This window comes from Exserohilum turcica (assembly GCF_000359705.1).
Source record: "Exserohilum turcica Et28A unplaced genomic scaffold SETTUscaffold_7, whole genome shotgun sequence".
Classification (NCBI taxonomy): Eukaryota; Fungi; Ascomycota; class Dothideomycetes; order Pleosporales; family Pleosporaceae; genus Exserohilum; species Exserohilum turcicum.
In genome coordinates, this window is record NW_007360288.1 from 845,731 (window position 1) to 873,272 (window position 27,542).

The window sequence follows — 27,542 nt, forward strand, 5'->3', positions numbered from 1 at the left end:
CCAGCCAGCTGCGTTAATCGCTGCGATCAGCGTTACCACCCACGATTGCCTGGCTCAACTGCCTTTGGTCGGCCCCTCCTCTCTGACGCTGTTACGACTAGCTGAGTCGTGATCTTGCCCATCATGAAGCCAGCTTCGTCGAAGTTGTAGACGTCCTCGTCACAGATGCCGTACTTAGCCTTTGTCTGCTCTACAAGCTCAAACCAGCTCTTGATTAGGACTGGATCTTCACATAGAGCTCTCTGCCTATCGTACGCTCGATTGAAACGCGTCGTAAGACTGTCTGTACGCTTGACAAAGTTGGCTGGCCACTTCTGCCCAACCTGGCCAGCGCCGCGCGCAGCCAGCAGCTTATCAGCCATATCGCGCACAGCAGCATACGTGGGCGCAAATCCACGTAGATCTAGATCAAGTATATGATCAACTATCACCTCCTCTTCTAGCTTAGTGAGCTTCTTTGAGTTAGGCTGGCAATCGCGTCGAGCAGGTATACCAGCGCGTCGGCGGCGGATTGTTCGTTCAGACACGTTGTAGACAGCAGCAGCGCGACGATTACTTTGTGTTTGATGGAGATTAATAGAAGAAATAGCAAGCTGAATATCTGCTTCATTTAAAGCTAATTGAGTAGCGCTACGTTGAGCCATTGTTCGTTGAGATAGGAGAGGTGCGCAGGTTTGGTGGGGTGCGGCGCTCGCTTGCCACATACGTTACCCACACCTTATTTCAAACGCACTTACAACATGTGACTAAAAATACAAAGTTAACAACTCTCGACGATAAAAAAGACTATAGCCAGCCAAGGTAACGCTTTGAAGTACGTTGATGAACCAGTTACAATTAAAAGTTGCTTATATTCTTACTTGCCCCTCTTCATTCGAGTGTGCCCACAGATTTGCGGGAATCATAATCTGACTACTCAGCATTCCTCGACGACCTGCGGCTATGCGCAAAACCACCCAAATCCTGCACGGCACTACCAACACCCATTGGCTGTCTGGTCATTGTTGATCTCTGAAACGAGGGCGTCGATTGTTGGTTCAGATATGGGTTTTGACGTGTTCCGCCGAGGACTGGAAGGCGACTCCTGCGAGCTTGCAAAGGTGTACCAGTCGAAGCAGATTCTTTACACTGTTAGCTTAGAGTGCCAGAAGTTGCGCAAGTTTGAAAGAAAATACTAGGAAGTGAAAAGAAAGACATACGATTATTAAGAACTCTACCGGTAAGTCCCCGTCCGTGCAGCTGTGAATTGAAGGAAGGGCCAACGTGAACACCGCTCTGCTGATGTCTCCCACTGCTACCGGAGCTCCGACTAGTAACTCTGTTGTGTAGTCTGCTACCTGCCTGTTGTGTCATGCCCACCTGACTGAGATTGGCAGTGCCAGACCGGGCGCCTGGCAAATGATCAATCAAGCGATTCCCCCGGGCCGTCTGTAGTGTGAATTCAGCTTCATCTCCAGCAGCGTGAGCAACCTGCGAAGCCATGACTTGAGCTTTCAGCGCTTGGTAGAGGTTCTGTGTCCTTTGATGCGCCTTGGTTTTTTCCTTGAAAGCTTCCGCAAACCCGTGATTCTTGGATTCGAGCTCTGCCAAATCCGCTTGCATCGCTCGACAATGTCAATCTTGAGTCTGCAAGTATGAAATGGGATATTTTTACCTTGCATCTTGTCCTGGAGCGCTTTGATTTGGGCATCGGCGTCATGAATGAGCTGATCCATCTGTTGGCTCAACGTATTGTATTTTTCCGTAAGACCCTTTGCGAGATGTTCTTGGTAGATAATCTCCTGCGATGTCTGGTAGCTGTGAAAGGCCAGACCGCGGCTTGCACACTCCATGATGATTGTTGGGCTGAGGCCACTCAACACGGAAGTCTTGTAGTCTTCGGATGGATTGAGACCCGCAATGACCACATCGTCTGGATTGTGAAGTGATGCGCTACATGCTGGACAGACTCGTTGCGCGTTTGTAGAACTTGATAGCCCAGTAGCATCCGCACAGTTGGTGCAGAAGATGTGACTAGTGCCGGTCAGTATGCTGGTCCAGTGAGGGAAGGTGAGTCAGGCAAACCTGCAGGTAGTGACGACAGCGCGCTCATGGAGCTGTGACCGACACTTTAAATCGTTGCAACGCAAGACGTATTCCATATTTGGCGTGGAGGAGGATTGAAGGTGAGGAATGGGCGGATGAAGAAAGTGCGACATTGACGCGAAAGCACGTGAGCAGCATGCTGCGGCAAGAGCGACCAGGTGTAGGTATGTGTGCCCGTGTGCAACCCAAGAGCAACTTTCATTCCATGTCGTGGTGTGGTATCTCGCTACGCATCAATGACCAAAAAAAAAGAAAGCCGGCCTCATCACTCTTCCTACATGCCACGCTACCGGTCGTCTTTGTCAGGCTTGCGCCGTTGCCTCGTGCTCTTCTTCCCAGCTACCGCAGTTTCATCCTCTTCTTCATCACGACCCTTGGCCAAGTCTTGTTCAAGGCCCCATTCCTCATTGTCGTACCAGTCCTCGCCATCGCTCATCTCCCCTATGTGGCCTTCGGCTTTGGACCATTTGAAGACGTCTTGCCTCATGCGGTCAGCTTGCAGCAAGCCGTGGTAGAGGTCGGACGTGATGCGCGCGACTTCTTCCTGCTTTTGTACGTACGCCATGAGGAGCATACGCGTCTCCTCTGCCTCGTTTGGCGGGAGACCAAAGTCGCGGTCTGGCAGCGACTCGGTGGGGTGTATGAACAGGGGATGTATCGCGTTGACATGGCCTGATGGCGAGTGAGGTGGAGAAGGAGTCGAGGCTGCATGGGCTCGTGCTCGTGTGCGTGTCGTCATTCTGTGCGCTGTTTGCTGCGATGCGGTGTCAGACACATCTTCGCCCGTGGGAGAATGCTCCCCTTGGCCATTCTTCTGCGCCTCATCTGCGCCACTATTGTGTGATCCGTTTGTCACAGGATCGGCCCCATTCACTGCCTCTGGGCCATTCGTCTCGGTCGGTCGGTCGGTCCCGTTGGGCTGCGCGGCATCCTCCATGTTGACGTCGTGGGCACTCTCCACCGTGTCGTGCATTTCCGTGTCGTGCGGTTGCTGGGCGGGGTGAATTGGATCGCGGCGTGCTGGCCACGACAGATTGTTGTTGGCGGGCCATGTCATCGGCGGTCGGCATGTGGCCGGCGGTGGATTGCGGGCGGCGGGCGGCGGGCGGCGTGCGCTAAGTCGCCCAAGTATTACTTAGTTAGGTGAACCCTGTCGGGCTGGGCTCCTCCGCCAAATCGTTCTCCCACCCACGCACGAGCTTCGTGAACAGCGTCTCGCCATACCCGCCCTTGGCTCCACGTGCCGCCCGCCTCTGCTCGTCTTGCAAATACCAAAAGCGCGCGCGCCGCCTGGCTGGACGCGCTCGCGGCTCCTCGCCTCGCCTCGACCATCCACTTTCCGACTGCGCTGCCCAGAGGCTGTCGGCGCCATGGCAGGCCAACAGCAGCAGATCCTCGATACCATCTTCAACATGAAGCGGAAGATGCTGCGCAAGGACGACTGTAAGGGCGCACGCCTGCCTCCAGCCCGCTATTCTGACCACAGCCAGCCGACACGGACGACTCCGAAACCGCCTTTGGCAGCAACAAGCAGGACCTGCGGCGCAAAGTCCAGTACGCGCGCGCCAGCGACGCCGACTTCCTCGCCGACCCGCGCCCTTACAAGAAGGTCTGATCCTGTCTGCATGTCCTCTTGCGTGGCATGGCACACTGACGGTCCCCAGCGCATCGAGCACGCCGGCTACCACCGATATATCCTGCAGCGCAACCCTCCGCGCTATGACGCCGACGGTGACATTGTCGAGGTCGACGACGAGTACGAGGAGGAAGAGGACGACATAGAGCCGGTAGAAGAGAACCCCTATGGAGACATACAACTCGAGAGTATGTAGCCATGTGCGTGAATGCGCGGCGTGACGTGAGCTTACCGAGGTGCAGGTCTTCTTGCGCCATTGACATCCGCCGCCGACCTACCAAGCCACCCCGCCTTGAACGTCGCCTATACCTCTAGACACCTGACAGATCTCGCAAACGAGGCCGGCGCTCTTTCGCGAAGAGAGCAAGTCACCAATGCGCGGGCCAAGAACCTGTTTGTGAAACTGCAAGGAGACTCAATGTTCGCCCCTGCGGCTCTGGCAGCCATGACGGATACGCCCTTTCAGCCGTCGCGCCACAGGATCCAGAATGGCCGTTTCGACGAGGGCGAAGAACAACGCCCCGTCCGCACACGCTGCTATCCACGCGCGCCGCCCGTCTGCACGCGCCGCCCCAGCGCCCGTCTGCAGCCCCTCAGCCCCGCCACCTGCCCCCGAGCCCGCCTCGCAAGCTGCCTGCGCTCTTCGGGCATGGGGTGGTGACCTGGGCCTAGAGAATGGAGGCCTTTCCTTCCGACTTCGTAGTCCACAACCTACCCTGCATAGTCCTCTCCGGGCTGGCCACCAGCAGCGAGGTCGATCCGCCTCCGCCTGTCTACAATGTCCTCCCAGGGCGGACCATCACCAACATCAGCTCCGAGATAGCGCCCGTCCAAGGTGAAGCTGCTACCGAGCTCCTCGACGAGTTTCTGCGCAGCGATGGCACCAATGCGCTGTGGAATGGGCGGGGCCTGGGTCGCAGAGGCCTCACGCATGGCTTCAGGATACGGAGCGTAGGAAGAGTACGGGTGCCCGCAACCACACATGGCCAAGGAGTGACGGGCTGATGTTTCCTAGAACTTCCAGCTGCCCCCGCACAAGGCAGATGCGCCCACCCACTCCGAGACGGTGTCTATGAGCAGTCCCGTCGCGGCCGGCCCGACATCCTGGGTGCTCCATTCACCCATATCGCCCCTCTCGCCCGGCGCCCCGTCGTTCCCGGACGGTGTCATTCCTCCTGCCTGGGTTGCAAAGCATCAGCACTATGTGCCTGCCGTCTTCGTCTCCTTCTTCAACTTCACCACCGACCCGATTACGAATAGCCTGCACGACAACCAGCTGAAGACCGAGATCAACAAGATCAAGGGCCAGATACAAAAGTCCGACTATCGCACAAGATATGTCGTTGTTCTGCTGAGTGACAAGACCATTTTGGAAGCGCCAGATATTGAGGATAGACTTGCTGTTATCCGACGCGCCACTGGCCTGGACCCGAAGAACTCACTCTTCTTCCTTCCGCCAAGAACGTCGCGGGTCGAGCTACAGGCCTTTGTCACATCGGTACTGGCCATATTGCAGCCCATCTGCGTAGAGTACTACCGCGACCTCACAAAGCATGCACGAAGAAAAAAGAGCAGGGGTACCATTCCTCCTCCGACAGCTCCTCCCACGCGCGGAACGTCCCAGACGCTGTCGTATCCTGGCTGGGGTGTTCGTTATGACTTCAAGCTGGCCATCTTCGCCGAGTTCCGCCAAGAAATGGACGCTGCGCAACGGCACTACAATGCTGCTTTAGAGGCTCTGTTTGGAGCCGAAGGCCTGTTCGAGACCACGGCGAGTTGGTCGCCAAGATGGGATGAGATACGATTGCTTTCAGACATCATCGCCATGCGGCATATTCGGTGTCAGCTCTGGAACAACTGCCCTACCTCTGCCGTTCAGACATGGCTGCGGTACAAGTACAGGTTACAAGACGTCCTGGATCGCCGAGGCAAGGGCACTGTGAATTACGGCTGGCAGGCATGGGAATCCAGGTGGGCCCAGGTCATGGCCGAGGTTGTCCAGCGAGCAGAGTTACCCGTATTCAAGATGACAGACCCTGCGCCAGATCCGGATCCTTTGGCAGAGGCCGGAACCTCGCTATACTCCCAGCCCGAGAAACAGTTTCCTGTAGGAGAAAGACTGCCGCCGTGGGAATTGCTACACCACGCTGGTTATTGGCACAAGATTGCCAGTGATCATGCCAAGAGGCGCTATATCCTGGCCCGGGAAATGCCTGAAGAGGATCGGACGCCACCAGGCATGTCACCTGCGGCAAAAGTCTCAAATCGGAGTCAAATATACGATACCTACCTTGTTCCCCAGCCGCACGAAGAGTTCCCGTTGCCTGGTGTTGGCACTGGCTTCCAACATTGGAAAGACATCTCATCCAAGATGAACGATGCAATTAGCCAATTCAAGGCTCGAGGTCAGCCCCGCAAAGTAGACCAGCTGCAACTAGACGTAGCGCGGACACTACTACACGTCAACCGGTTTGACGATGCCTTCAAGGTGCTACGTCCGCTTTGGGAGACGATGACCTGGAGGAAAGAAAGATGGTGGAATCTCGCTTCAGAAGTAGTATGGGCCCTGCACGAGTGCGCGCTGCGGGTACAAGATCATGAAACATATGTCGCCACCGAATGGGAGTTGTACAGTCAGAGTCAGTAGTTTCATGCTTTGTCGTATGTGTCGCTAATGCCGTCCAGCAATTCCTGGCAAGACAAAATACAAGTATGATCTCATGAAATGCCTTGATGTCTTCCCAAGGGCTGCAGAGAATAAGGTCGTTGTGAACATGAATGCCAAAGAGCGCATATCCTGTCGTAGGTGCGATCTTTTCTGCTACTACAGCCAAAACTAACAGCGCAGTGTCCGTGTCTTTTGCTTTTTCGGAAGCTGAGGGTAACGTGGGTGAACCGCTGCAATCGCAAATTGCAATCACTTCAAACGCCCGACCGGGCTCCGCTCCTGTTACCCTGTCCTTTCTGCAATATCAATTCAATGGTGGCTTGGCTGAAGTCCGCTTGACGCATAAGGCTGATGAAGAGACCCCTGGCAATGCCTCCAGGATGTACTCTTGTGCATTGGAGGAGGCACACTCTGATACTCAAAAGCCGCAGTGGACAGGAGCCTCTGATCTGACACTGCATGCTGGTCACACCAAAGTCTACAGTCTGCCTCTCGTTTTCCGTGAGTCTGGCGATGTCGACGTTGTCGCTTGCTCATTTGGAGTTAACACGGAGCGGTTTGATCTCACCTGCTCGGATTCAGAGCCCGAGATTCCAACTCGTCCACTGTGGTGGATTACATCAAACACAAAGATCAAGTCAAGATTGCTCAAGCATGGCTCGGGCATGTCAATCCACATCCTGCCTAAGCCACCGAAAATGGAGATTCTCTTACCTGACATTCGAGATCAGTACTACACTGATGAGCCAGTTACTCTAGCGATCGAGATACTGAACCAAGAAGAAGAGGAGACCGAAGCTGTTCTGGAAGTTCGACTCCTTGGTCGCTCAAAAGACTCTCTTGGCTATACTTGGCTTGACCGCCCGGCGGCGTCACCCATGAAGGAAGTACCGCCAGCACTCGACGGTGCGGCGGATATGGATCTACCAGGCCATGTAGTGGGCAAACTCGCCCAGGGAGAGCGAACAACGGAGCGAATACGCTTCACGGCGCCCGGCGACCCAGCAGACTATGCGTTAGAAGTCAAGGTGCTATACCACTTACTCAGCGATCGCGACATTCCCATCTCCAAGATCATGGTAGCAGATCTCGTCTTCAACGCGCCCTTTGAAGCCAGCTACGACCTAAACGCACGTGTCCATCCCGAACCATGGCCGAGCTACTTTGAGCTACAAGAAGCCGAAAGCAACGTCAACCCCGAATCCTCCGATGCATTCGGTATCGCCCAAAAATGGGGTCTACGCGCCAAAGTCGCCTCGTTCGCCGACGAACAACTCATCGTCAGCGACCTTGCCGTCCAAGTCCACAGCATCCACGGCGGAGCCACCTGCGACGTAACAAAGGAGTTTGACATTGTCCCGACGCCCATGCAGCCCCAAGTCCTCAGCGAATGGGGCTTCAGCCTCGACATCCGCAAAAACAACCTCGAAGAGCGACGTGCAACCGCCCTCGACACAACCCTCAACATCACCTGGCAGCGCACCTCGGACCCCTCAGCCGCCCCCGTAACCTCGTCGCTGCCCATCCCCCGCATCCAGATCCCCTCATCAGAACCCCGCGTCCTCGCCCGCTCCCACTTCTCGCCCGCCATCGCCTCGCTCATCCACGTCGACTACGTCCTCGAGAACCCCACCATGCACTTTCTCACCTTTGAACTCGCAATGGAAGCCAGCGAGGACTTTGGCTTCAGCGGCCCCAAACTACGTACGCTGCATCTCCTCCCCATGAGTCGCCAGTCCGTCCGTTATAATCTGCTCGCCGCCGTCGACGGAGACTGGATTACCCCGCATTTGAAAGTTACAGATCGTTACTTTAATAAGACGCTCAAGGTGCAGGCGACTGAGGGTATGAGGAGTGATAAGAAGGGCGTCGGGATTTGGGTTCCCGGTGAGGAGGGTGCTGATGCTGATGGTAGTGCTGATGCTGATGGTAGTGCTGATGCTGATGGTAGTGCTGATGCTGATGGTAGTGCTGATGCTGATGGTAGTGCTGATGCTGGTGCTGGTGATAAGGCCAAGGGCGAGAAGACGTAGATTGAATGCGTGCTTGATGCATGGATAGATGGACGCATGTATGCATGCGTGCGTGCCTATATATGACATGGCTAGCTACATGTATAAATGGCATCGTTGCGTACAACCCATGTTTATTGTTATTATTGTTGTTTTCCCTGCAGCCCTTTCCTTGATATCACGGGATTGATTGTGCGAGAACTTTGATATACCGCTATGATTACCTCTTTTTCCCTCTTTTAGCTTTCCATGTCGATTCGATTTCTCCTCGCCTCGCCTCGGCCCTGTTTCGTGATTTCGCCGTCGACATGTACCTCTGCAAATCTGCATTACTTGTTTCCTTCCCACTCATTTATAAATCCATGCACTCATGCATTACAATCATACCTCAGCTCACCAACAACCAAGGGAACAAATTCATAGTTTCTCTTCTCTTCTTCCCCATCCCCCTTATTCCTCGCCTCCCTTTCCCTTGGACTCTGCCACAGCACCCACTCACCCACCCACTTCCACACACACTTACATACCCACAATAAGATACCTACAACACGCCATCAACCCCATCCAGCACAATCCCCAGGCCCTTTACCAGACCTGAAAACGGGTCTCGACCGGGTCCAGGGCAAGATGTCGACGTCGACGAAGAAGACGAAGACGAAGACGAAGACGAAGCAGTGCGCCATAGATCCTCGTCTTGTTCGTGGCGGGGGATGAAGCGCATTTGGGGACGTATTACTGGTGCTGCGGGTTGCATGTTGCTGTGCTGGGGTTCAGCCGAGGTGGTGGTAGTGGTATCTATGTTGATCTGGGGTCTCATCAGTTATTAGTTCACTGGATGAGCGCACGGGAATGGGTGTATGTGGGGGGGACGTAAGAAGAAGAAGAAGAAGAAGAAGAAGAAAAAGTTATATTGGTCATAGTGCAGGAAATGGGTATTGACAAAACTAGTGAGATGGAGCATACTGATGGTGCTGTTGAGCTGGGTCGACGCCGGCATCCGAGTAGATTGGAGTTTCAAAGTCGGTGGCTGCATGGGCCAAGATGGTGGGGTCGATTTGTGGGATTTGTGTTGAAGGAGCATGGGGTTGTTGGGGTTGATACGTGTTGCCGGGTGTAGCAGTAGTGGAGTTGTTGTTGCCATCCACTTCAACAATCTTATCCTCTTGCACTCTGACTTCTCGGTCTCGGAGACGGCGCATGAGGCTGAGAAACTGCGAATTTTGAAACTTTTCGCTCGTGTTGTCTGCGACTCGCTCGAGCAGTTTTCCGGCTGTAGCTGCCATTTCGTCGTCTTCGTTTAATTTGGGTTCTTCCTGTTTTTGGTGTTGCTCGGGCTGTTGCTGCAGCGGCTCCAGAGTCCTCGTGTATCCCGCGGCCTCGAGATCCTTCCAAACCTGCTCTTCGCTCATGGGTACACGTGAACCAAACGGGTACTGCGACATGAGGCGCTCGTTGATGGCACTGATGAGCTCCGAGGCGCGCGTCTTGACTTCCTGGGGAGCATCGCGGTTCACAATCCTCTGGAGGGAGTCGAGTATCCATTTTCCTTCATTTGCATCCTGCACCAAGTTGCCATTCTTCTCCATTTGGCTCATGTTTTCGAGGTATGCGATTGCCTCTTCGGTTCGTCCAAGACCTGTCTCGCTCCAAACTTGGATGGCAGAGTATACAGCTAGAGAGGACCGTCAGTAACCATAATGGATATGACAGATACTACACACCTGGACGCGTTTCACGTATCCGTCGTAGAAGAGGATCCATCTCACCCGGCCGGTCCAAGTTCAGTGCTTCTTGCGCTGGTTGCGCGTGTGCTTGTTCTGCCTTAGCAACCTCCATCATGTCTTGTTGCGCCTGCGCAAATGCTTGTTCAAAAGCCGCCTCATCAAAGGCCGGTACAGCGTCTGTTGCCCGCTGCTTGCCTAGTGCTGTTTCGGACATTTGGGCGTTCTGGAAACCCGGTGTCTGCATGTATGCCTGCCCGCCGAACCCGCCCATAGTATACGCCGGCATAGCTCCAAAAGTGTTCTGCTGCAGCACAGGAGCTGGCGCGGCCTGCGTCTGCTGGTTCAAAAAGTCCTGATGCCATGCTGACGCTGCGCTCGCCGCCTGTGGTCTTTGCTGCTGGAACACTTGTGGAGGCTGACTGGCAATATTCAGGCGCTGAAAGTCAGCAGCCCAGTCGGGGGCGTGGGGGGCTTGCGCAAACTGCGGAGGGGGCTGTACGAAGCGCGGAGCAAATTGCTGGAAATCTTGCGGCGGGCCCGATCGACCGGCCTGAAAGGCATCGAACTCGGAATCCAACGCTCCTGCATTTGCCCCCGGTGATGATCTGAATCCCTATACAACCGTCAGCGCTCAGTTTCCAGGCTCTGTAAGCGGCGACGTGCCTGCGCCGGTGTGTTTCTGCCGACCAGTCGGTCCTGCTGCAGTGTCCGATCGACGGTGGTGTGTTTTTGGAAATTCTGCAGGGCATTCGAGGGTCCGCAGAGTGCGTCGGCCATTGTGAATCAATACACCAAGGGGGTAGCAGCGCTGGTAGAATCAAGGGTAGAGAGAAAGAGAGTGACGGATGGCTTTCAGTTGGATCGCACCAAGTCATGGATCGCGCTCCGATGATCAAAAGCCGAGGCTCGCTGCAGCGGACCGAAACTCGCCCCACGCCGTCTGGCATGGCGTCACATGCCATCAGCCAGACACAGACAGACATGACGATGCCAGAGCACGTGCCGGGCCTGTCTGTCACATAATCATGTCTGAAGCAAAGATTCGAAATACTGGGCAATGTATAAGTCGTGATTGTATTCATTAACGCAACAAGCTCATATTCCCAACTAAGAACAACAAGATACCGTATGCTTGCAAGCAGAAAAGACGAGTACAACAAGACAAAAGTACAACTGGTATATCATGAATCAAGCGAGATGCAACAACAGCAAGAATCCAATGCATAAATCAGTGGTCATGAAGCGACAAACACCTATCGCCAGATCATATCTCCCAGGCTCACATTGGTCCGACTAGACGAAGCTCCAACGACGCTCCTGGAGCGAGAGCGAGACTTCCTGCGCACAAAGGCATATTCCTTGTTGCCCCTCTTATCGCGGCCCTCGGCTTCGATAAAGAGTCGGTTACCATGGTTCGAGCGAAGGCGACGCGTGTGTTCAAAGAGAATGTTCGTCTCGCGTTGCGACATCTCACGGAGGACAATGATGTATTCGGGGTTCTGCGTGTGCCGTCAGTGCTTGACCCTTTGGCGAGGGGTGTATGGTGAAGACTTACCACGTCGTATTCATAAGGAATATCATAGTAGTGCAGCGTCTCGACATCAAGATGGCTGACGTGAACCTTGGCGTAGGTAGGCGTGTGCGTAATTGCGTGGTGATGGTGGTGGTGTTGAGGGGGTGCGATTTGAGGAATGGGGTTGTTTGGCAACATGCCCTGTTGCACCTCGCGTTGCTTCTCAGGATTCACGAGTACTTGGATCTGGTTATCCTGGAAGCCGAATTGGGAGAGCCTCTTGCGCATGGCCTCTTCGAGCTCCTTCTCTTGGGCCTCTTTCTTCTTCTTTTCCTCCTCCTCTCTTTCATTCTGCTTACGCATAAACGCCTCGTACTCCTCCTTTTCCTTCCTCTTCTTCTCTTCTTCTTCGAGTTTGAGCTTCAAGATCATCTCCTCTCGTGCCTTCTTCTCCTTTTCGGCATCCAGCACTTTCTTGCGCTCATACTCGTAGATGATACGGTCACGCTCTGCCTGAGCTTCTGCCTCGGCTTGAGCTTTCTTCCTCTGATACTCTTCAACAGCACGCTGCTGTGCTTCTTTCGCTTCCTTTTCTTGCTTGGCTAGCTTGGCCTCGTTCTCGGCAATGATGCGCTTTCGCTCTTCTTCTTTGGCCTTTTCCTGGAGCTCACGTTCACGCGCCTCCTTTTCGAGCTTGGCGGTGTTCTCTGCAATGATGCGCTTTCGCTCTTCTTCCTTGGCTTTCTCCTGCAGTTCACGTTCGCGTGCCTCTTTTTCGAGCCTGGCTGTGTTTTCAGCCAGGATACGCTTACGCTCTTCTTCTCTGGCCTTTTCTTGAAATTCGCGTTCCCGTGCCTCCTTTTCGAGCTTGGCCGTATTCTCTGCGATGATACGCTGGCGCTCGGCATCCTCTTTCCTCTTCTTTCTTTCCATATCGGCCAGGATTCTGTCGCGCTGTTCCTCTGCCTCGCGCTCCTCTCTTGCTTGCCTCATTCGGCTTTCGGCAAGAATGTGCTGGCGCTCTTCTTCTTGCTGGCGCTTCTCCCTTTCCAGGTTGGCCAGAATTTTATCGCGTTGCTCCTCTGCATCGTGTTTATCTTTTAATTGTCTCAGTCGGGTCTCTGCAAGAATGTGTTTACGCTCCTCTTCCTGCTCCCGCTTTTCCTTCTCCAAGTCGGCCAGGATCTTGTCGCGCTGCTCAGCCGCTTCTCTCTGCTCTCGAGTCATCTTTGCTCTGTTTTCGGCAATAATGGCAGCACGCTTTCTCTCCTCTTCGGCCTCGCGTCGCTCGCGGTCGCGTTCTTCCCTTTCCCGTTGCAGTTCCCAATCGCGGCGCATGTTCTTTTCCATCCTCCGGAGGTTGTCTTCCTCACGCTCGCGTTCCCTTGCATCTGTAATGTAATCAAGCTCCATTCGGCGCCGCATGAGCTCTTCGCGATTTCTCATTTCGTCCTCTTGTCGTTCTCTCTCAAGCTTTTCTTCGGCATCCTTCAGTCGTTGCTGAGAGAGAGCTAGCTTCACCTTGTCTTCAGCGCTGTGATCGCGCGAGTGGTGACGCTGGTGCTGCAGCTGATATCGCTCCATTCGTTCTCGCTCGCGCTCGTTCTCGAGGTCCTTGAGACGCTGCTCGGCCAGACTCAACTTGATTTTGTCATTGATGTCGGGTTCAGGCAAACGAGGTTGCTCGTACACATGTCTGGCTCTCTCTCGCTCAACCTCAAGGTCCCTGAGACGCTGCTCGGCCAAGGTCAATTTGATCTTGTCGGTGATATCGGGCTCCGGCGCGCGGGGATGCTCATACTCGTGCCTCGATCGGTCTCTGTCGTGTCGAGACCGCTCACGTTCAATCTCAAGGTCCCGGAGACGTTGCTCGGCCAAGGTCAATTTGATCTTGTCGGTGATGTCAGTCTCTGGCGCGCGAGGATGCTCATACTCGTGCCTCGATCGGTCTCTGTCATGCCGAGACCTCTCTCGTTCCCTTTCGTGTCGAGACCGTTCTCGTTCGATTTCAAGATCCTTGAGACGCTGCTCAGCCAGAGTCAACTTGATCTTGTCGGTAATGTCGGTCTCTGGCACGCGATGCTCGTACTCGTGTCGGGAACGAGAACGATGCTCCTTCTTCAGGTCTTTCCTCAATGCAATAATCTCCTCTTCGAGCTCAAAAGCACCGGGCATACGCTTGGTCTCTTGACGACCGCGCGGGCTGTCCTCGCGGCTCTTCTGCTCGGTGCGTACATGAGGGCTGCTCTCGTTGTCTAGGCGAGAGGTGTTGTAAATGGTCACATTGGGAACTGGCGCGTGACCCTGGGAGCGAGTGCGATGGAGGCTGGTTGTGTAGTGGACTTCAGGAGCCAAGAACTCACTTGTGCGACGGCCGTAGTCGGGTCGAAGGATCTGGTCGTCGCGGACTCTTTGTGGTGTTGGCAGAGGAGATGCGGCACGGACATGGCGAGTGCTGGCCGTGACGCGGTCTTTTCTGGAATACCATTCGTCGTCTTCGTAGCTGTCGTCCCACGAGTCTGGACGCACCATGATGGGCAGACGGATTGGTAAGAGACAAAAGGCACGTGTCTGGTGTGTGTAGGGAGGTAAAGGGCGTAGCTATCCAAGAGCAGCAGCAATCAAGGAGACTGCTTTTGTCTTGTCTCAGCTGGGGCGTGGGCGGCACCCTGCAGAGCGGGATGCTGATGATGATGGGGGTGCTGATGTGATGCAGCAGAACAGCAAGGTAACACAGGTAAGCACGAAAGAATCAGCTCGAAGGTGCGGCAGCAGAGTATTTGAGAGAGGGCGCCATCATGCCGTAGTTGGGGGCTGAAAGGCTCCCGCGATGCAGCTAGTCATCAGGCAGGCAACCGCCAGGGCTGAGGCCGGGGGTGCAGTTTAGGCGCTGGTCTGCTGAACATGTGGTGGCCCATGGATCACCGCCCTTTGCTGGCAGCCGGGTGCGTGGAAGTCGGCATGTCCTTGATACTCTGAGCGTACCAGATAGGCGCTGCCATGGCGGTTGTGCAATGCTTCGTGGCCTCTGTACCGTGCCGCTTGGGCGTGTATCGAGGGGCCAAAGGTGGTTTGGTGGGGGCGCGCCCTAGTCGGTACCACTAGATAATAATAAGACGCTTGACTCGTCTTCACCAAATGCTTGCTGCGGGGGCGGAAATCCTGCTGCATGTGCTGGTGCATCCGTCAGCCTCATACCCGCTGAGCCTCGCGCAGGCAGCTGGTGGAATAGGCGTGTTGGGCGCTGGAGCTGCTCGTCTGGTGTGTGTAAGGCAGCACGCAACAAGGAGCTCACGTGCAGCCCCGCCATGCTGGTCACGTGTGTAGTCACGTGCTGGATTATATAAGCGGCTCTAGCGTCAGCAGCATAGGCAGTTGAGATTGGCCAATCAGGGCAAGGACAGGGTCGAGTGGAGCGAAGAGGTGCCTAGTCCTAATAGCCAGCAGTCGGCGCCCGTAAACGCCGCCCATGCATCTACTCGCACTATCATACAATCACACGTGCCTCACATCTTGTCCTCGACCGCCTCCTTCAAGCTCTGTGCACGCCGGATCAGTTCTTCGTAGACGGTCCAGGCGAGTGCACTGCTGATTGCCTTTCGGGCAATCCTAATGCCTAGCCCATCAAACAAGCTCCGCACGCCCTCCTCGGCCAGCATCTTCTTGCTGGCCTGCACCATGTTTCCGTACTGATCCGGCATCAGCTGGATGCGTGTCTTGATGGCGTCAAAGGGGTTCGTGATCGCTGTCCCCAGCCCAGCTGCCGCGACACCCGAGACAAAGTTGATGCCTGCGGAAGTGCTCGACGAGAGCTTGGTGGATGCGCCCGACGTCTCCTCCATGCGGGTCGCGAGGTTGGATAGCCGCCGCTTCGACTGCTCGTAGAACAAAACATAGAGCCCCGCGTAGGGTGCATCGCGGACGGCCGTTGCGCCAAAGCCGGCAAAGAAGCCCTTGATGCCCTCTGTGCGGAAGATGTCCCTCGAGGCCGAAAACAGCGAAGTGTAGGCGTACAGGTTGCTCTCGTAGCGCACCTTGAGCACGGTAATGGGCATCATGACGAAGCCGGCCCATGTGCGTGCAACGGCGCCGGTTGCGAGATTGGCCGTGTTGCTCAGCTTGGGCAGGGAGCTCGAGTGGTCGCCTCCCCTGTGCGCGACATCGGCCCTCGCCGCGGCAAGCAGGCTCGCTCGGTGGCGCAGGGCATTGAGACTGGTGAAGTAGATGGCAGAGCCAAAGCCTGTGCGCAGTGTACTTGGCAGCGTGCCCCTCCAGAAGTGCCGGATGGGGTTTGGCCCGCTGGCTATCGACTGGATGGTGCCAAACAGCGTGCTGGACCGCGACTGCTGGACACGCGTCTTGAGGAGGTCGGCCGGCTGGAGGAGGACTGCAGACAGGATGCCCGAGTTCAAGCCGGCAAAGAAGTGGACTGCGCCCATGTTAGAGGCCTCGGGGGCGCTTGGCTCGACACGGCACTCACAGTAGGAAGACGGGCGCTTTCCGCCATCTGACATTGCCGCGCCGTCAATTGTTCAAAGCTGCTGGGTGGAGAGTGTGAGGGCTGCACTGTGCATCATGGCCACAGGCGCAACAAAAGAAAAAGCGGCGGTTGGTGGTGACTGGCCAAGGTCGTCGTCGCCGTGCTGCGTGGGTGCGGCGCAAAAAAGTGCATGACGTTTTGACGACGGTTTCCGAGTGCCGGCGGGTCGGTACGCCGAAGAACCGCCCTTGCACAGAAGAACCTGAGCAGCCGCTAACTGCATTGGGTCTAGTCTGCTTCGATTTCTTTTGGGCTTGGGCGCGGCGGAACTGCCCAGCCCAGCCCATTCACTCCCGCTCACTCTCGCTCACTCTCGCTGCTACTCTCGCTGCCACTCTTGTCACCGCGCGTGCCCAGCCCGTTTCTCACCACAACCCCTCCATCTGCCGTCTTTTTCCTGGCGAGTCGGTCCGCCGTCCATGTCTTGGACAAGCGCCAAGCAGCCTTTGAGCCCGCGCCGCGACGCCAATGTTGGAGTCAGCGTCCTTGTGCTCCGGCACATGTCATGTTCTTTTCCGCTGCTACAACAAACAACAAACGCAGGGCCCGAGATGCCGCCTCCAGCACAGTGCTACACCCACATGCACAATACACATGTGGGCTCAGCTGGACTTTTGGGCCCGCGTGGGCCAGCAGTATCGAGCTAGCGGGCTGAATCCGGGGTATCAGCGTGGCTGGATCCAGACTGCCGGCCAAGAGCACCACGTCGGCTTGGCTGTCTTCCGCCATGGACTGCTGTGCGGAGTGGACTTTGGGGCTTGAACAACGCGTCTTCAGCTCAGCCATGCTCCATGAACAAGACACGTGTGCTTCATGACTTTCTCTACTTACTGCGACAGTCCTTTTCCACCGCTCGTGACAAGACCACATACATGCCTCGCTTGCTCCCGGCCTCTTCATGGGCCTTCCCCGTCAGCGGAATCACCTCCCAAGCCACGGAACGCACTCAAAATAAGGCCAGCAACTTGTAGTGCTTATGTCCAATAGCAACCTGCACTCCGCCGCCATTTTCCAAGAACCCCGTCTCCTCCACCTGCCCTTATCATCGTGTCGCGTGCATGCCTAGCATATCCCGCATTCCTTGGCGCACATCCTACCCCGGCAAACGTTGTCCTGCTCCCAACTACACTGATAACCGCGTGCCCAGTCCTAGGACGACTCGTTTATACCCACTCTTCCGCCCTTGACTTTACATGGTCCTTACCTTACTAGTCGCTCAGCAAACATGACGGTGCCAGTTCTGAGAGTGACGGTTGACGGCGACAACAACAAAGTGTACCATGCAGGCGAAAAGGTCACCGGCCAGATTTGGCTGGTAGTAGAAGATCAGGCGCAGATTGAATCGCTCAAACTGGTCTTTGCTGGAAGCTGCATCACAAAGACGACCAGGACCAGGCCTTTGTCTGTATACAGCACTACCGACGAGGATCCATCGAGACAACCCTACGAAGAGAAGATACGGCTGTTCAACCGCGAAAAGTCGATCCTGACTCGCTGCCAACTGGCGCCAAAAAAGTACTCATGGGCCTTTGAATTTGTCTTTCCAGAGTCTACTGAGCCCCAGTACAAGCGCGCAGTACACGGCCCCGACTACATGAGGGAACCGCACCCACTGCCGCCATCTCTCCGCCTCAAAACAGACATCCCTGGTGGTTGGGCACAGATATCGTACTTTGTTCAAGCAAGAATGACTCTGGCCGGCTCGACCGAGACGAAGCGATGCAAACACACGTTGCGCTATCAGCCCAAGCCACCAGCGGGCGCGCCAACCAGAGCTAGATCCACCTCAACCGTACTTTACGGTCAAACATGGAAGCCATGCAGGGAAAAGGACGAGTCTCGTGTCAAGAAAGTATTCTCCGGCGTCTCCATGAACTCGACACCACGAATCGTGCCGACATTCTACCACCCTACCGCCATTGCACCAGGACAGCACATACCACTATCCCTCAACCTGATCAACTCACGTGACCCCTGCAACCACGCTGAACGACAATGTACAATCGACTCGCTATCCGTCACCATCTCCACCTACTCGACAACCATATGCGGCAACTCGGCAACACACCCAGAAGACAGCGTCTCCAAGCACGTCAACTGCATAGCGCGAACAAACATGCAGCCCCCCATCCCCTTCAACAAAACCGTCGCCCTGACATCATCCACGTTCCGCCTCATCGACGACGCAGAATGCATACCCACTTTCAAGACATACACCATTACCCGCCGCTACGCCCTCGACGTCTCAATCGGCATCAAATACAACGACCAGCACTTTATCATTCGCTCCACCACCTCTCTGCACATCCTACCACGCATACCGCGCTCCCCGTCGCTAGAAGACGAAGACGCCCAGGACATGGAGCCTCTGCCACGATATAGTCCGCGAGAACCATCGGGAGAATTCGCCCCAGACTACGAAGAAGTCATCTCTAATGCGCTCGAGAGATCGTCTTCGAGCGAGCAGTCGCTGATGCAGCTGTCAAGAGTAGGATCGCATAGCTCCAGTCTGTTTTCAGAGGGTTCTGCTGCCAGCACCGGTGCGAGTACGCCTGCGGATGAGATTGAGGGCTTGGATTATCAGAGGGTGGGGGGTTAGTTTTATAAGCGAGTTCTGACTTTTTGGCTTTTTTTTCTTCTCTTTCTTCTTTTCTCTTTTTCTTTCTTGCCGTTCATGCGATGATGATGATGGTGATGATGCAAGCAAAGCACGAGGGAGGGCTCTTGTCGTTAGAATAGCAGTAAGAATACCTTGATGCAATGCAATCCACCAAGTTCACGCATATACCAAATCTTTACACAAAAGGTGCATCATGTGTCTTTGTAATCCCAAAGTATCGTGTCAATACACGATGAATAATTTTATTTCGTCCTACATATATTCTCGCCATACACAGCGTTACCATTCCTCCTATCAACCATACCCACACATTACATCCCCCCCATCTCCTCCGCCTCCCTCTATCTTTCCCCCCCCTTCCTTCATCCTCATCCCCACACACGCAAAACGCGCCATCTAGCACTTGAGCGAAAACTTGGCCTTCCTATCCGCCGTCATAGCCCCCCACGTCGTCTCATCCGCCGCATGCCCATTCTTGCCGACGGACATGGGCTTCCACAGCTCGTCAAACGCCTCAAAGTAAAACGCATTGTACCCCCAGTTCACGATGCCGCAGTACCCGTGCTGGTAGTAGTAGCGCGCGTTGTCCAAGCCGCCGACGGCATCTTCGTAGTGCGAGTCTGAGGATGTGGGCCAGCCTGTTTCGCCGCCCCTGTTTTTTTTTTCAAACACAAGACGTGGTTAGATGGCTGAGTGTATGTATGTGTGTGTATGTGTATGTATGTGTGTGTGTGCAATACAAGGGGAGAGAGGGGATAACTCACCATATCTCCGGTATCTTATCCTTGTCCCCCTTAAGCTCGCTCTCCACACGCCTAACCGCCTGCGCCATATCGTCGAACAGGATCCGGGGTGCGTCGTTTCTGGCGGCGCCCTGCCAGAATGCAAATGCGTTTATGAGCAGGATATCCGATACGCCAAGTACCGCGTTGGCAGTGCCATCGGCAATCCGGTTCCACGTGTCGGCCGTCCCGACTTTGACGCCCTCGGGCAGCTGCGCTTTCACTGTGCTGATTTTGTCGGCGAGTTCCGCGCCCGTGAAGTTGCGCCGGTACAGCGTCTCCGAGCCTACCGTTACCGCGTACAGAGTACCCGGGTACGAGGATGCGACGGCAATGACGGCCGCGAGGTCCCGCTTGAAGGATGCTTCGACGTCGGGCCTGTGGTTGGAGGAGGGGGGGGAGGTTAGTTTGGGGTGTTGGTAAGAATGTAGTGAGGGGGGGTATTGTTTTTAGATTTATATCCAGACTTTCGAGGTGTAGTCCAGGGTCAAGAGTTGGAAAAGTCCTTGTATCCTGCGGTTATAGCATGGATAACCAGACAGGCAGATAGCGAGAAAGAAAGAAAGAAAGAGGCTTGGAAATTACAACATACCAGATTCCCAACATAACCTTGAAGCCCTTTGCCTTTGCAGCCGCAAGAGCATGCTTGGCCATGTCGCAGTCGGCCGCAGAGTAGCCTCGCACCATGGTGGCGTCCGATTGAAACTTGATGGCATCAAAGTCGGCCTCGTAGTCCTGCTGCGTCTTGCACTGGCCGTTGGCCATCTTGGTTCCCAGCGCAAAGCCCATGGTGCCCTTGGCGGCACACACAACGGCCGGAGTGGCGGCTAGAGCCGCGGCTGCTACGAGTGAAAAACGCATCGCTTTTGGAATTACTAGGTACTATCCAGCTATACAGACGTATTTGTTTGCTTTTCGTTGCCCTGTTGGTTCAGGGTGATTAAGGTTTGCGGGGGATTCGTTGCCAGACAAGCTGGATTCTGTTGTCGTGAGAAGCGTGGTGTAGGGAAATCTTCAAGTCTTTAGCGCGGCAAATATATTAACGAATGGAGACGGATGGGAGATGGAACAACGAAGACGTGATGCTCTGAGGTAGAGACGAAGAGAGGAAGGAAAGAGAAGGAAAAGGAAGAAAGGGCGTTGATAAAGTTCATTGCTGACTGTGTGCTGCCCGGAATCAAAAAGGCAAAAGGACGGGGGTCCCGGTTATAAATATCGAAGCAAGACATGCGCCAATAAGCCTTGCAGCGTCATGCTGATCACAGGCAGACGGCTCATGTGGGATGCCGTGCCGGCGGGAGGAGTAGGTTTCAATGTCAAGGTTTGACGAAAGTTGTGAATGCCAAGAAAAATCAAACTCATTTTGTACTCCTTACATGCAATCCCTATACATCCAGCTTTCATTGAAATCCCTTGAATAGGCGCAAAGGATGAGCCTCGGTGTTCAGCACAAAGTCATCCAGGCTGATCAGAGTCGGGTCCGTGAAGCACAAGTAGAAATACTTGAGCGTTTCCGCCATCCAGAAACTCTCCATGTAATCTTCCTTATCCGATCCCTTGATCGTCACGTCCATGATGGCCGCATTCGCAAGCTCCGTCTCGGTCGCTGTGGCTACCGCTTTGAACATTTTCCATGCAGTCTCACGCCACCCAGGCTCGCCGGTGATGCGCCACAGGATGAAGACAGACTCGATGGCCTCGGGACGGAGAATATAACGAGGATCCTTGGCGGTAGTGAATCCTTTGGGAAGATGAGGTTTGTGCTGTGGTCGTGCAGCTGCGTCTTTAGCGTAACGCTTTTCGTCCCAAGCGCAGGGTTGGCGGTGGTTTGGGCCGGGGCACAGGGCCATGTTGTATCTCTCCGGCATAATCCCCGTGGGGAAGGCTTCGTATGCGTAAGCACAGCCGCGCGCCAACTTGGCTCCAATGTCCAGGTACTCAGTGTTGCTAAACAGCCGCCCACCGAGCGCATACAATCCACCAATGAAACACGAAAGGTGCTCACTTTCAGGATCAAGACTAGGTCCATCTTCAAGGACGTCGACGTTTCCCGAAATCAGAATATCCTTCTTTTCTGGTAGCATAGGCGCGAAGAAGAGATTCTTCATCGCCGTATCCATAAAAGTGCGTGACATGACTTCGTACTTGTGCGCGCTGGGATCGTCCGAGCCAAGCAAAGCGTGCGCCTTGGGGAGGTATTCGTACAGGGAATCTGCATTCCCTCCAATGGTGAACTGATATCCGGATATCACATCCTGCCTACGCATAGACACCATCATGGGCCACATTCCAGGTAGCTTTGTGGAATTCTGGCCCTGGTAAAATACTTCCATCAGGCGTGATACTGCGGCGTAGTACTTGTCGTTGCCCGTGATTTGGCTGAGTCTGCTGAACTCCAAAGTGATGGTGCCCGGGCTGGCGCTGACCACTTCGCTCTCCACAGTTAAGCCTCCACCTTGCTTGGCCTCTTCAAAGTTGATGAAATCGACCGGTATGCCCTTCTCGGTGTTGAATCCGGCATACAGCAAATCGCCCACCTCGATTGCCTTTTCCTTTAGCACTTGGTGTCCACTCAGGTCATACGCAGCCAGGAGCCCGCCTAGGTATCTACCGATCCCAAGTCAGTCTGTGGCTCCAAGCTTCGCACACATCAAAACTCACCGTATACACGTCTCAAACGTGTTCACCCTGGGTGATGTGGAGGAGCCAAAATCAATCTTCGCGACTGCCTCGACTGCCTCGTAGAACTCGTCGCGCATGCCCATGATCCACAATGTGTCCAGACTATCCACCAACGTCGCCGCCCAGCCAGAAAACTGGTCGACGTACCCACCGCTGATGGGCTTCAGGGCATCCTTCATCCATGCTTTGCGCTTGTAGCTGGCCCAGCTCTTCTCAAACACCCTCTTGACCTCGAGTCGTCTCGCCTCCTGCTCTGCATGTGCGCTGGGGTCGTCGGGCTTGAACGTGTGCTGTATCCGAGGGCGGTTCTTAATAGGGGCGGGCGTCCCAGGCTTGAGCGGCAGGGGATAGGTGAAATTGACCGAGCTCCAGTCGAAGCTACTTGGTGTTGAACGAATCGCGGGAACATATCTGGGATCGTTCATATAGCGTGCCAGTACGGCCGTCGCCTCCTCGCTGGCGCCAGGACTGCCATGGCTGCTATGGCTGGATGGGAACCGTGTGTTTTGGGGAAAGAAATAGTAGAAACAGACGATAATGGCGACGCAGAAAGCGACATGACGGGTGCGCACACGCGGCATGGTGGTTGCATCACTTGGTGCATTGCGCAATGTGGCCTGGAGACGGCCAGGCACGGGCTATTACTGTATGGCTGGAGGTGAGACGTTGACCGTGGCGCTTCCCCGGCACATGACTGCCAAGCCTCCTTATCCCCGATCCGTCCACATCCGCCACCTCACCAAGACGTCCTTTTAGCAAAAGCAACCATCAGCACAAGCATTGCCCGGCATCCATCAATCGCAGCAAGCAAAGATTCATGGTAATTCTGTATTATACATGGTATTAGACTAACTAGAACCGACTATTGGTCCTGACATAAAAGGGGTATACTGTTTCTATCCGTCAAGCTTCGACGCAACTTTTGAACCGTGAAAACGCAATTTCCAAAAACAACTTCGTAACACATGTCTACCGCCGCCTGGAGCTTGCCCGGCTGTTGCTCCGCGGCCTGTTCGCAAACGACTCCCTCGTGTTGACCCGGTCAATGTCGAACGGGTTCGGTTCAAACTCGACGTCGCGCACTGTCCTCCTGCTTCTCGATGAACGTCCGGTGGCCACCCTCTTCAAACCATCGCTGTCAGACTCCTTTTCAGCCTTCATCTCTTGGAACCTCGGCTCGGATGTGTCTGCATGCGTCTGCTCCTGCTCCTCCTCAGCAGGTTCCTGCGGCGTAAGGGTGTTGGCGCGAGACGTGTTTGGTGAATTGGCTTCAGGACTAGAGCCCCGTTGCCGTGCCTCCTTGGCCCCTTGCTGGGCGCGAAGGCGTTGCATAAAGGCATCAGCCTCTGCAGCGTACTTGCACTTCTCGCGGATAGCCGTTCCATACTTGTAGAACAGGAAGGGAAGCGGGAGACAAAGTAGGGCAAGGAAGCCAGGGACCGACGATGCCCAGTGGATGCCAAGGTTGCTGTACATTTGCTTGGTGAAGAGCGGGAACGCAGCACCAAATATGGACCGGATAACACCATTACCTGCCAGGACGGAGGCTGCAAAGATGGTGTACGAGTCGATGAGGTAGTTCATGAGGGAGAGGAAGATGAGAACCATGCCGAATCCGAACGGGATAGCACCGACAACACTGGCAACCCATGACACGGACGGATAGTTTGTCCAGGCAAACCAGAAAAGACCAGTGGGAAGCGCGATGCCACCGATGATGCACATGGGCAAGCGGTCCTCGGGAGCGGCGTAGCCACGGCCAGATGCCTGGACCTTCTTCTGGTAGGTTTTGTTGTCGATAAATATGACGTAGATCATGGCAAAGACGACTCCAATAGCGACGGCAATAAAGGGCAATCCACTGACGCCCTCGTTCCAGCCACGTCCTTGGCGGTAGACAATGGGGAAAGCTCCGAAAAGCATGTAGAGAATACCGTAGATGATGGCGTGGTAAATGGAGAGGAGGAGGACAATGGGTTCGCAGAAGAGGAGGATCCAGGGGCGCTTGAGTCCAGTCGCAAAAGCCTCTTTGAGCGAAACCTTTCCTGAGTGGATGTCGATGCGAGATCGGTACACTTTACCGGTCAGCTTGGATAGTTTCTCAGCGCGCTTGCGGAGCAGGACGGGACTGTAGGTCTCGGGGACTATGAGGATAGTGACGAAGAAAAGAGCACCGGCCCACATTGCCATCAGGCCGTTGACCCATCTCCATCTGAATCATGAGTCAGCTACTGTCTTGTGAGGTAAATTGTCTGAATAAGCGTACCCTTCAGTCATACCGAGGAATCCACCAATGACAGGGCCAATGACGGGACCCATGAAAGGCGCAGCAGAGAAGATACTCATGGCGATGCCTCGCTCATGGGCGGGGAACATATCAGCAATGACACCTCCGGCATTGGTCAAAGGACTGGAACCAAAGGCCGCGGCGAGGAATCGGAGAATAAGTAGTCCGGTAATATTGGGGGCGCCCGCGACACCGCCGTTGAAGGCTGCAAAAGCCAAATACGTGCCAAGGAAGACGACCTGGCGACCATACAGCTCGGAAAAGGGCGCCCATAGGAGAGGCCCGAGTGCGAATCCGAGAACGAAGAGCGAAAGACCGAGGGTAACGATTTCTTGGCTAACATGGAATTCCTGCATGATGTGCGCAATGCCTAGCAAGTGTCAGTATGATAGACGTTGAGACTAGGAATAGGCAGAAGACGGTACCTCCGCTAAAGGCCGACGAGCAAAAGGACACGACGAGAACGGCATTGGCTACAGTCAGCGTAATGATCCATTTCTTCTTCTTGGTCCAAGTCATGGGGTTCCTTGGGTCGTTGTCGATCCACTCGACAACATAGGGATCTTCGTCAGTTCCGGAACCCTCGTAATCATAGTTGATGATCTGCCGGGTGAGGACACCCTGGTCGACGAGCATCTGCCAATGGGAGATGCTTTCTTTTCCAGACTCGAGGTCGAGGTTGGTGTTGATGGCGTCGGCGGGAATGTTGTTGGTGGGGGCATCATTGCTGGCGTTGGCGGTAGAGCCAGGAGCAACCTCTCGGTCCTTCTCCATGGCTGCTGTATCGTCGGCTCCGTATGCTGGCGTAGCAGTGTGGTGTAACGTGCTGACGTCTCTAAGGGTAACAGCAGAGGCGTGCCAAGCTATGCACAGAACCCAAGAAAGATGAAGATGTGTTAAGGCTATCAGGGGGAGGGTGCCAAAGGTTGCGGATGGCGGGAAGATGTGGCTTGGAAGACGAGGGAGCAGATCTTGCCCATGGGCGGGAGTCCGCTACATATAAACAACGTCGTTTCTGCCCACCGCCCAGTCACAAGGGCGTGGACGAAACGAGCCGGTCGAGGCATGTTTCCCGCTGCTGCCCAGCGACCTGGAACCATTCCCGACTTGCATCGCGCGCCGCTGCAGCAGTGCCATCCCTGAGCCGATGACAGCATGATGGCTAAAAGTCTGAGGATCCTCGGCCGAGTGGTGAAGGCACTAAGCCTGTTCAAAGGCCGCCGTGGCTTGGGAACACCAAAAACGCATGCGCCCGAGCCAATTACGCGCGACGAGCGAAACGGATAGTGGTTACAAATGCTGCATGCATGCACAGAGGCCCTCTGCCTTCCCATGTCTGCGCAGATGGCGGCGACGGCGCATCGTCATAGGGCTGCTGAGGGTTGACTAGAGTTTTCAGCCTCTTTTCCTGGCCTGCACGGAGTTGCCGAGGTTGCAACGCGCGCGCAGAGCCATGGACGGAAAGGGTTGAAGAGGCGGCAAGAAGACTCGCCCTTGGACTCTGCTTCTAGCTCGCTCTCGCGCCTTTACACCTAGTTACTCCACCCGTCCACGTCTTCAGGTGCGGGCGCTAGGCGGGGAGGGGCTTGGAGCGGACGGTCGGAGAATTGGCAGAGGGTTATGTCCCTTTGGAAAGTCGGGGTTAAAATGGCCGACGAACCGGCTTTAAACATGGCAGCTGCCAGCTTTGATGGTAGTTACACTGCTTGAAGACTGCTTGTATCTTGTAAAAATCGAATCTACATGGAAGACGTTGATTCTCTGGAATTCTGTAGGCTTTATATATATAATATTGCCGTTGCAGTGCTGCTAGACGACAGTAAAGACGGCGGGTTTGGTAACATGTCTAAACCCGGGTTGCCCGGTTCTACAAGAGACATGTGTAGGCTATGATGCATAGCTGCATTGCGCCCTGCAATCTCTGTGTCAACACCAACAGACATATTAACAAGCCCTCGCCGATCCATCCAACTCGCGACATGTTGTTGCCACTGCAGCCTTTTTGTCGTTGTACCCTCGTATGACGGAGCAAGACTGTTTGCCTCTACGCCTATGCCTAGGCTGCGGCTCTTACACGGCTACGGCCGTAATCACGCGCACCAGTCGTCGCACCTTGAGGCTGAATACGGCATGTCATAAGGCTCCGTCCCCCGACCGACACTGGAGTTAATGCATCGCCATGTCCGCTCCGCTCTACCCTGTCGGGCCCAAACGCCATGTACCGACCCCGACAACGTCTCTAACACCTTCGTACCTACACCCCCCCGATCCATCACGTCATTCCGGTGCAGCACCCTTCCCTTACTCTGTGTCAGAAACACATCCAATGGGCGACCTGGCCTACGGTACCCAACACGGCATAACCACAAGCAATCGGCTGTCGTTCCACTCCGTATCACGTCGCGTATCTGTTGCTCTGCATGGCCTTTTGCCCCTCCCTGGCCTTGCCCGGAAGCCCAGAATAACCCAAAATTATTCCCAGACCTCGTCTCCCAGGAAACTAACTTTGGGCGCGGGACCCGCCAGCGCGGTCCAGAGGGTGTAGTCGCAACACCACCACCACCACCACCACCACCATCACCCGCCGCGCACCGTCCGCCAAACACACACACCTACCTCGGGACTCGACTCTTGCACAATGACCCCCCCAAAAAAAAGACACGCTTGCAAATAACTACTAGTACATATGTACACTGCAGTCACACGGTACCCGTTACCGACGCACGGTACATCACAGGGGAAAAAAACGGGCTTGCAATATACAAAGAGAAGTCGTAAATACTTTATGCACTTTTATTCCAAGTAGCTCTTTGTTCCTGATTTCCCTCGAAGAAACCATTTGTGTGTGTGTGTGTGTGGCTTGGTAGATATTCCTTTTTTTTTCCTTCTCTCTCTATCTCTCTATCTTCATCTTCGCCATTACCTACAAGTGAAATGAAGCCACCATCCACCATCCACCATCCTTTTCGCCCTCTTCTCTCTTTCGCCCTTTC

The 27,542-nt window shown here is 54.9% G+C and overlaps 9 protein-coding genes across 9 annotated transcripts; 2 read left to right on the forward strand and 7 right to left on the reverse strand.

Annotated features, from left to right (window-relative positions):
• Nucleotides 1–912: 912 nt before the first annotated feature.
• On the reverse strand, nucleotides 913–3,142 carry SETTUDRAFT_97128 (uncharacterized protein; the record flags this gene model as incomplete). Its single annotated transcript, XM_008032146.1, has 4 exons — nucleotides 913–1,121; nucleotides 1,200–1,604; nucleotides 1,655–2,013; nucleotides 2,376–3,142. The coding sequence occupies 4 exons, from the start codon at nucleotides 3,140–3,142 to the stop codon at nucleotides 913–915; spliced, it is 1,740 nt and encodes a 579-aa protein (XP_008030337.1).
• A 1,102-nt stretch (nucleotides 3,143–4,244) lies between these two features.
• On the forward strand, nucleotides 4,245–8,425 carry SETTUDRAFT_122084 (uncharacterized protein; the record flags this gene model as incomplete). Its single annotated transcript, XM_008032147.1, has 4 exons — nucleotides 4,245–4,681; nucleotides 4,737–6,360; nucleotides 6,407–6,523; nucleotides 6,570–8,425. Exons 1-4 carry the CDS (start codon nucleotides 4,397–4,399, stop codon nucleotides 8,420–8,422), a joined length of 3,879 nt encoding a protein of 1,292 aa, XP_008030338.1. The 5' UTR covers nucleotides 4,245–4,396.
• Nucleotides 8,426–8,942: 517 nt separating this feature from the next.
• Nucleotides 8,943–10,902, reverse strand: SETTUDRAFT_43938 (uncharacterized protein; the record flags this gene model as incomplete). Its single annotated transcript, XM_008031963.1, has 4 exons — nucleotides 8,943–9,213; nucleotides 9,365–10,073; nucleotides 10,123–10,738; nucleotides 10,813–10,902. 4 exons carry the CDS (start codon nucleotides 10,900–10,902, stop codon nucleotides 8,943–8,945), a joined length of 1,686 nt encoding a protein of 561 aa, XP_008030154.1.
• Nucleotides 10,903–11,178: 276 nt separating this feature from the next.
• Nucleotides 11,179–14,231, reverse strand: SETTUDRAFT_165511 (uncharacterized protein). Its single transcript, XM_008032148.1, has 2 exons — nucleotides 11,681–14,231; nucleotides 11,179–11,624 (listed from the first exon to the last, which is right to left on the reverse strand). The coding sequence occupies exons 1-2, from the start codon at nucleotides 14,168–14,170 to the stop codon at nucleotides 11,379–11,381; spliced, it is 2,736 nt and encodes a 911-aa protein (XP_008030339.1). The 5' UTR covers nucleotides 14,171–14,231; the 3' UTR covers nucleotides 11,179–11,378.
• A 712-nt stretch (nucleotides 14,232–14,943) lies between these two features.
• On the reverse strand, nucleotides 14,944–16,201 carry SETTUDRAFT_122088 (uncharacterized protein). The gene is made up of 2 exons (XM_008032149.1): nucleotides 16,119–16,201; nucleotides 14,944–16,067 (listed from the first exon to the last, which is right to left on the reverse strand). Exons 1-2 carry the CDS (start codon nucleotides 16,150–16,152, stop codon nucleotides 15,145–15,147), a joined length of 957 nt encoding a protein of 318 aa, XP_008030340.1. The 5' UTR covers nucleotides 16,153–16,201; the 3' UTR covers nucleotides 14,944–15,144.
• A 1,202-nt stretch (nucleotides 16,202–17,403) lies between these two features.
• Nucleotides 17,404–18,777, forward strand: SETTUDRAFT_34748 (uncharacterized protein; the record flags this gene model as incomplete). Its single annotated transcript, XM_008031920.1, has 1 exon — nucleotides 17,404–18,777. The coding sequence occupies one exon, from the start codon at nucleotides 17,404–17,406 to the stop codon at nucleotides 18,775–18,777; it is 1,374 nt and encodes a 457-aa protein (XP_008030111.1).
• A 417-nt stretch (nucleotides 18,778–19,194) lies between these two features.
• On the reverse strand, nucleotides 19,195–20,369 carry SETTUDRAFT_23241 (glycoside hydrolase family 17 protein; the record flags this gene model as incomplete). The annotated part of the gene is made up of 3 exons (XM_008031845.1): nucleotides 19,195–19,450; nucleotides 19,563–19,958; nucleotides 20,173–20,369. 3 exons carry the CDS (start codon nucleotides 20,367–20,369, stop codon nucleotides 19,195–19,197), a joined length of 849 nt encoding a protein of 282 aa, XP_008030036.1.
• Nucleotides 20,370–20,926: 557 nt separating this feature from the next.
• On the reverse strand, nucleotides 20,927–22,839 carry SETTUDRAFT_165513 (glycoside hydrolase family 47 protein). Its single transcript, XM_008032150.1, has 2 exons — nucleotides 22,242–22,839; nucleotides 20,927–22,187 (listed from the first exon to the last, which is right to left on the reverse strand). Exons 1-2 carry the CDS (start codon nucleotides 22,685–22,687, stop codon nucleotides 20,981–20,983), a joined length of 1,653 nt encoding a protein of 550 aa, XP_008030341.1. The 5' UTR covers nucleotides 22,688–22,839; the 3' UTR covers nucleotides 20,927–20,980.
• A 392-nt stretch (nucleotides 22,840–23,231) lies between these two features.
• SETTUDRAFT_97840 (uncharacterized protein) lies at nucleotides 23,232–25,323 on the reverse strand (the record flags this gene model as incomplete). The annotated part of the gene is made up of 3 exons (XM_008032151.1): nucleotides 23,232–24,474; nucleotides 24,529–24,919; nucleotides 24,975–25,323. 3 exons carry the CDS (start codon nucleotides 25,321–25,323, stop codon nucleotides 23,232–23,234), a joined length of 1,983 nt encoding a protein of 660 aa, XP_008030342.1.
• Between the last annotated feature and the right edge of the window lie 2,219 nt (nucleotides 25,324–27,542).

Bases quoted from the DNA above. Each gene is read 5' to 3' on its own strand.
- SETTUDRAFT_165511 (XM_008032148.1), bottom strand. From the start codon at position 14,170: ATGGTGCGTCCAGACTCGTGGGACGACAGCTACGAAGACGACGAATGG. The intron at 11,625-11,680 runs GTAAGTCTTCAC...CGGCACACGCAG, and splicing joins TTCCTTATGAATACGACGTG to AACCCCGAATACATCATTGT.
- SETTUDRAFT_122088 (XM_008032149.1), bottom strand. From the start codon at position 16,152: ATGTCAGATGGCGGAAAGCGCCCGTCTTCCTACT. The intron at 16,068-16,118 runs GTGAGTGCCGTG...ACATGGGCGCAG, and splicing joins AAAGCGCCCGTCTTCCTACT to TCCACTTCTTTGCCGGCTTG.
- SETTUDRAFT_165513 (XM_008032150.1), bottom strand. From the start codon at position 22,687: ATGAACGATCCCAGATATGTTCCCGCGATTCGTTCAACACCAAGTAGC. The intron at 22,188-22,241 runs GTGAGTTTTGAT...TGGGATCGGTAG, and splicing joins ACGTTTGAGACGTGTATACG to ATACCTAGGCGGGCTCCTGG.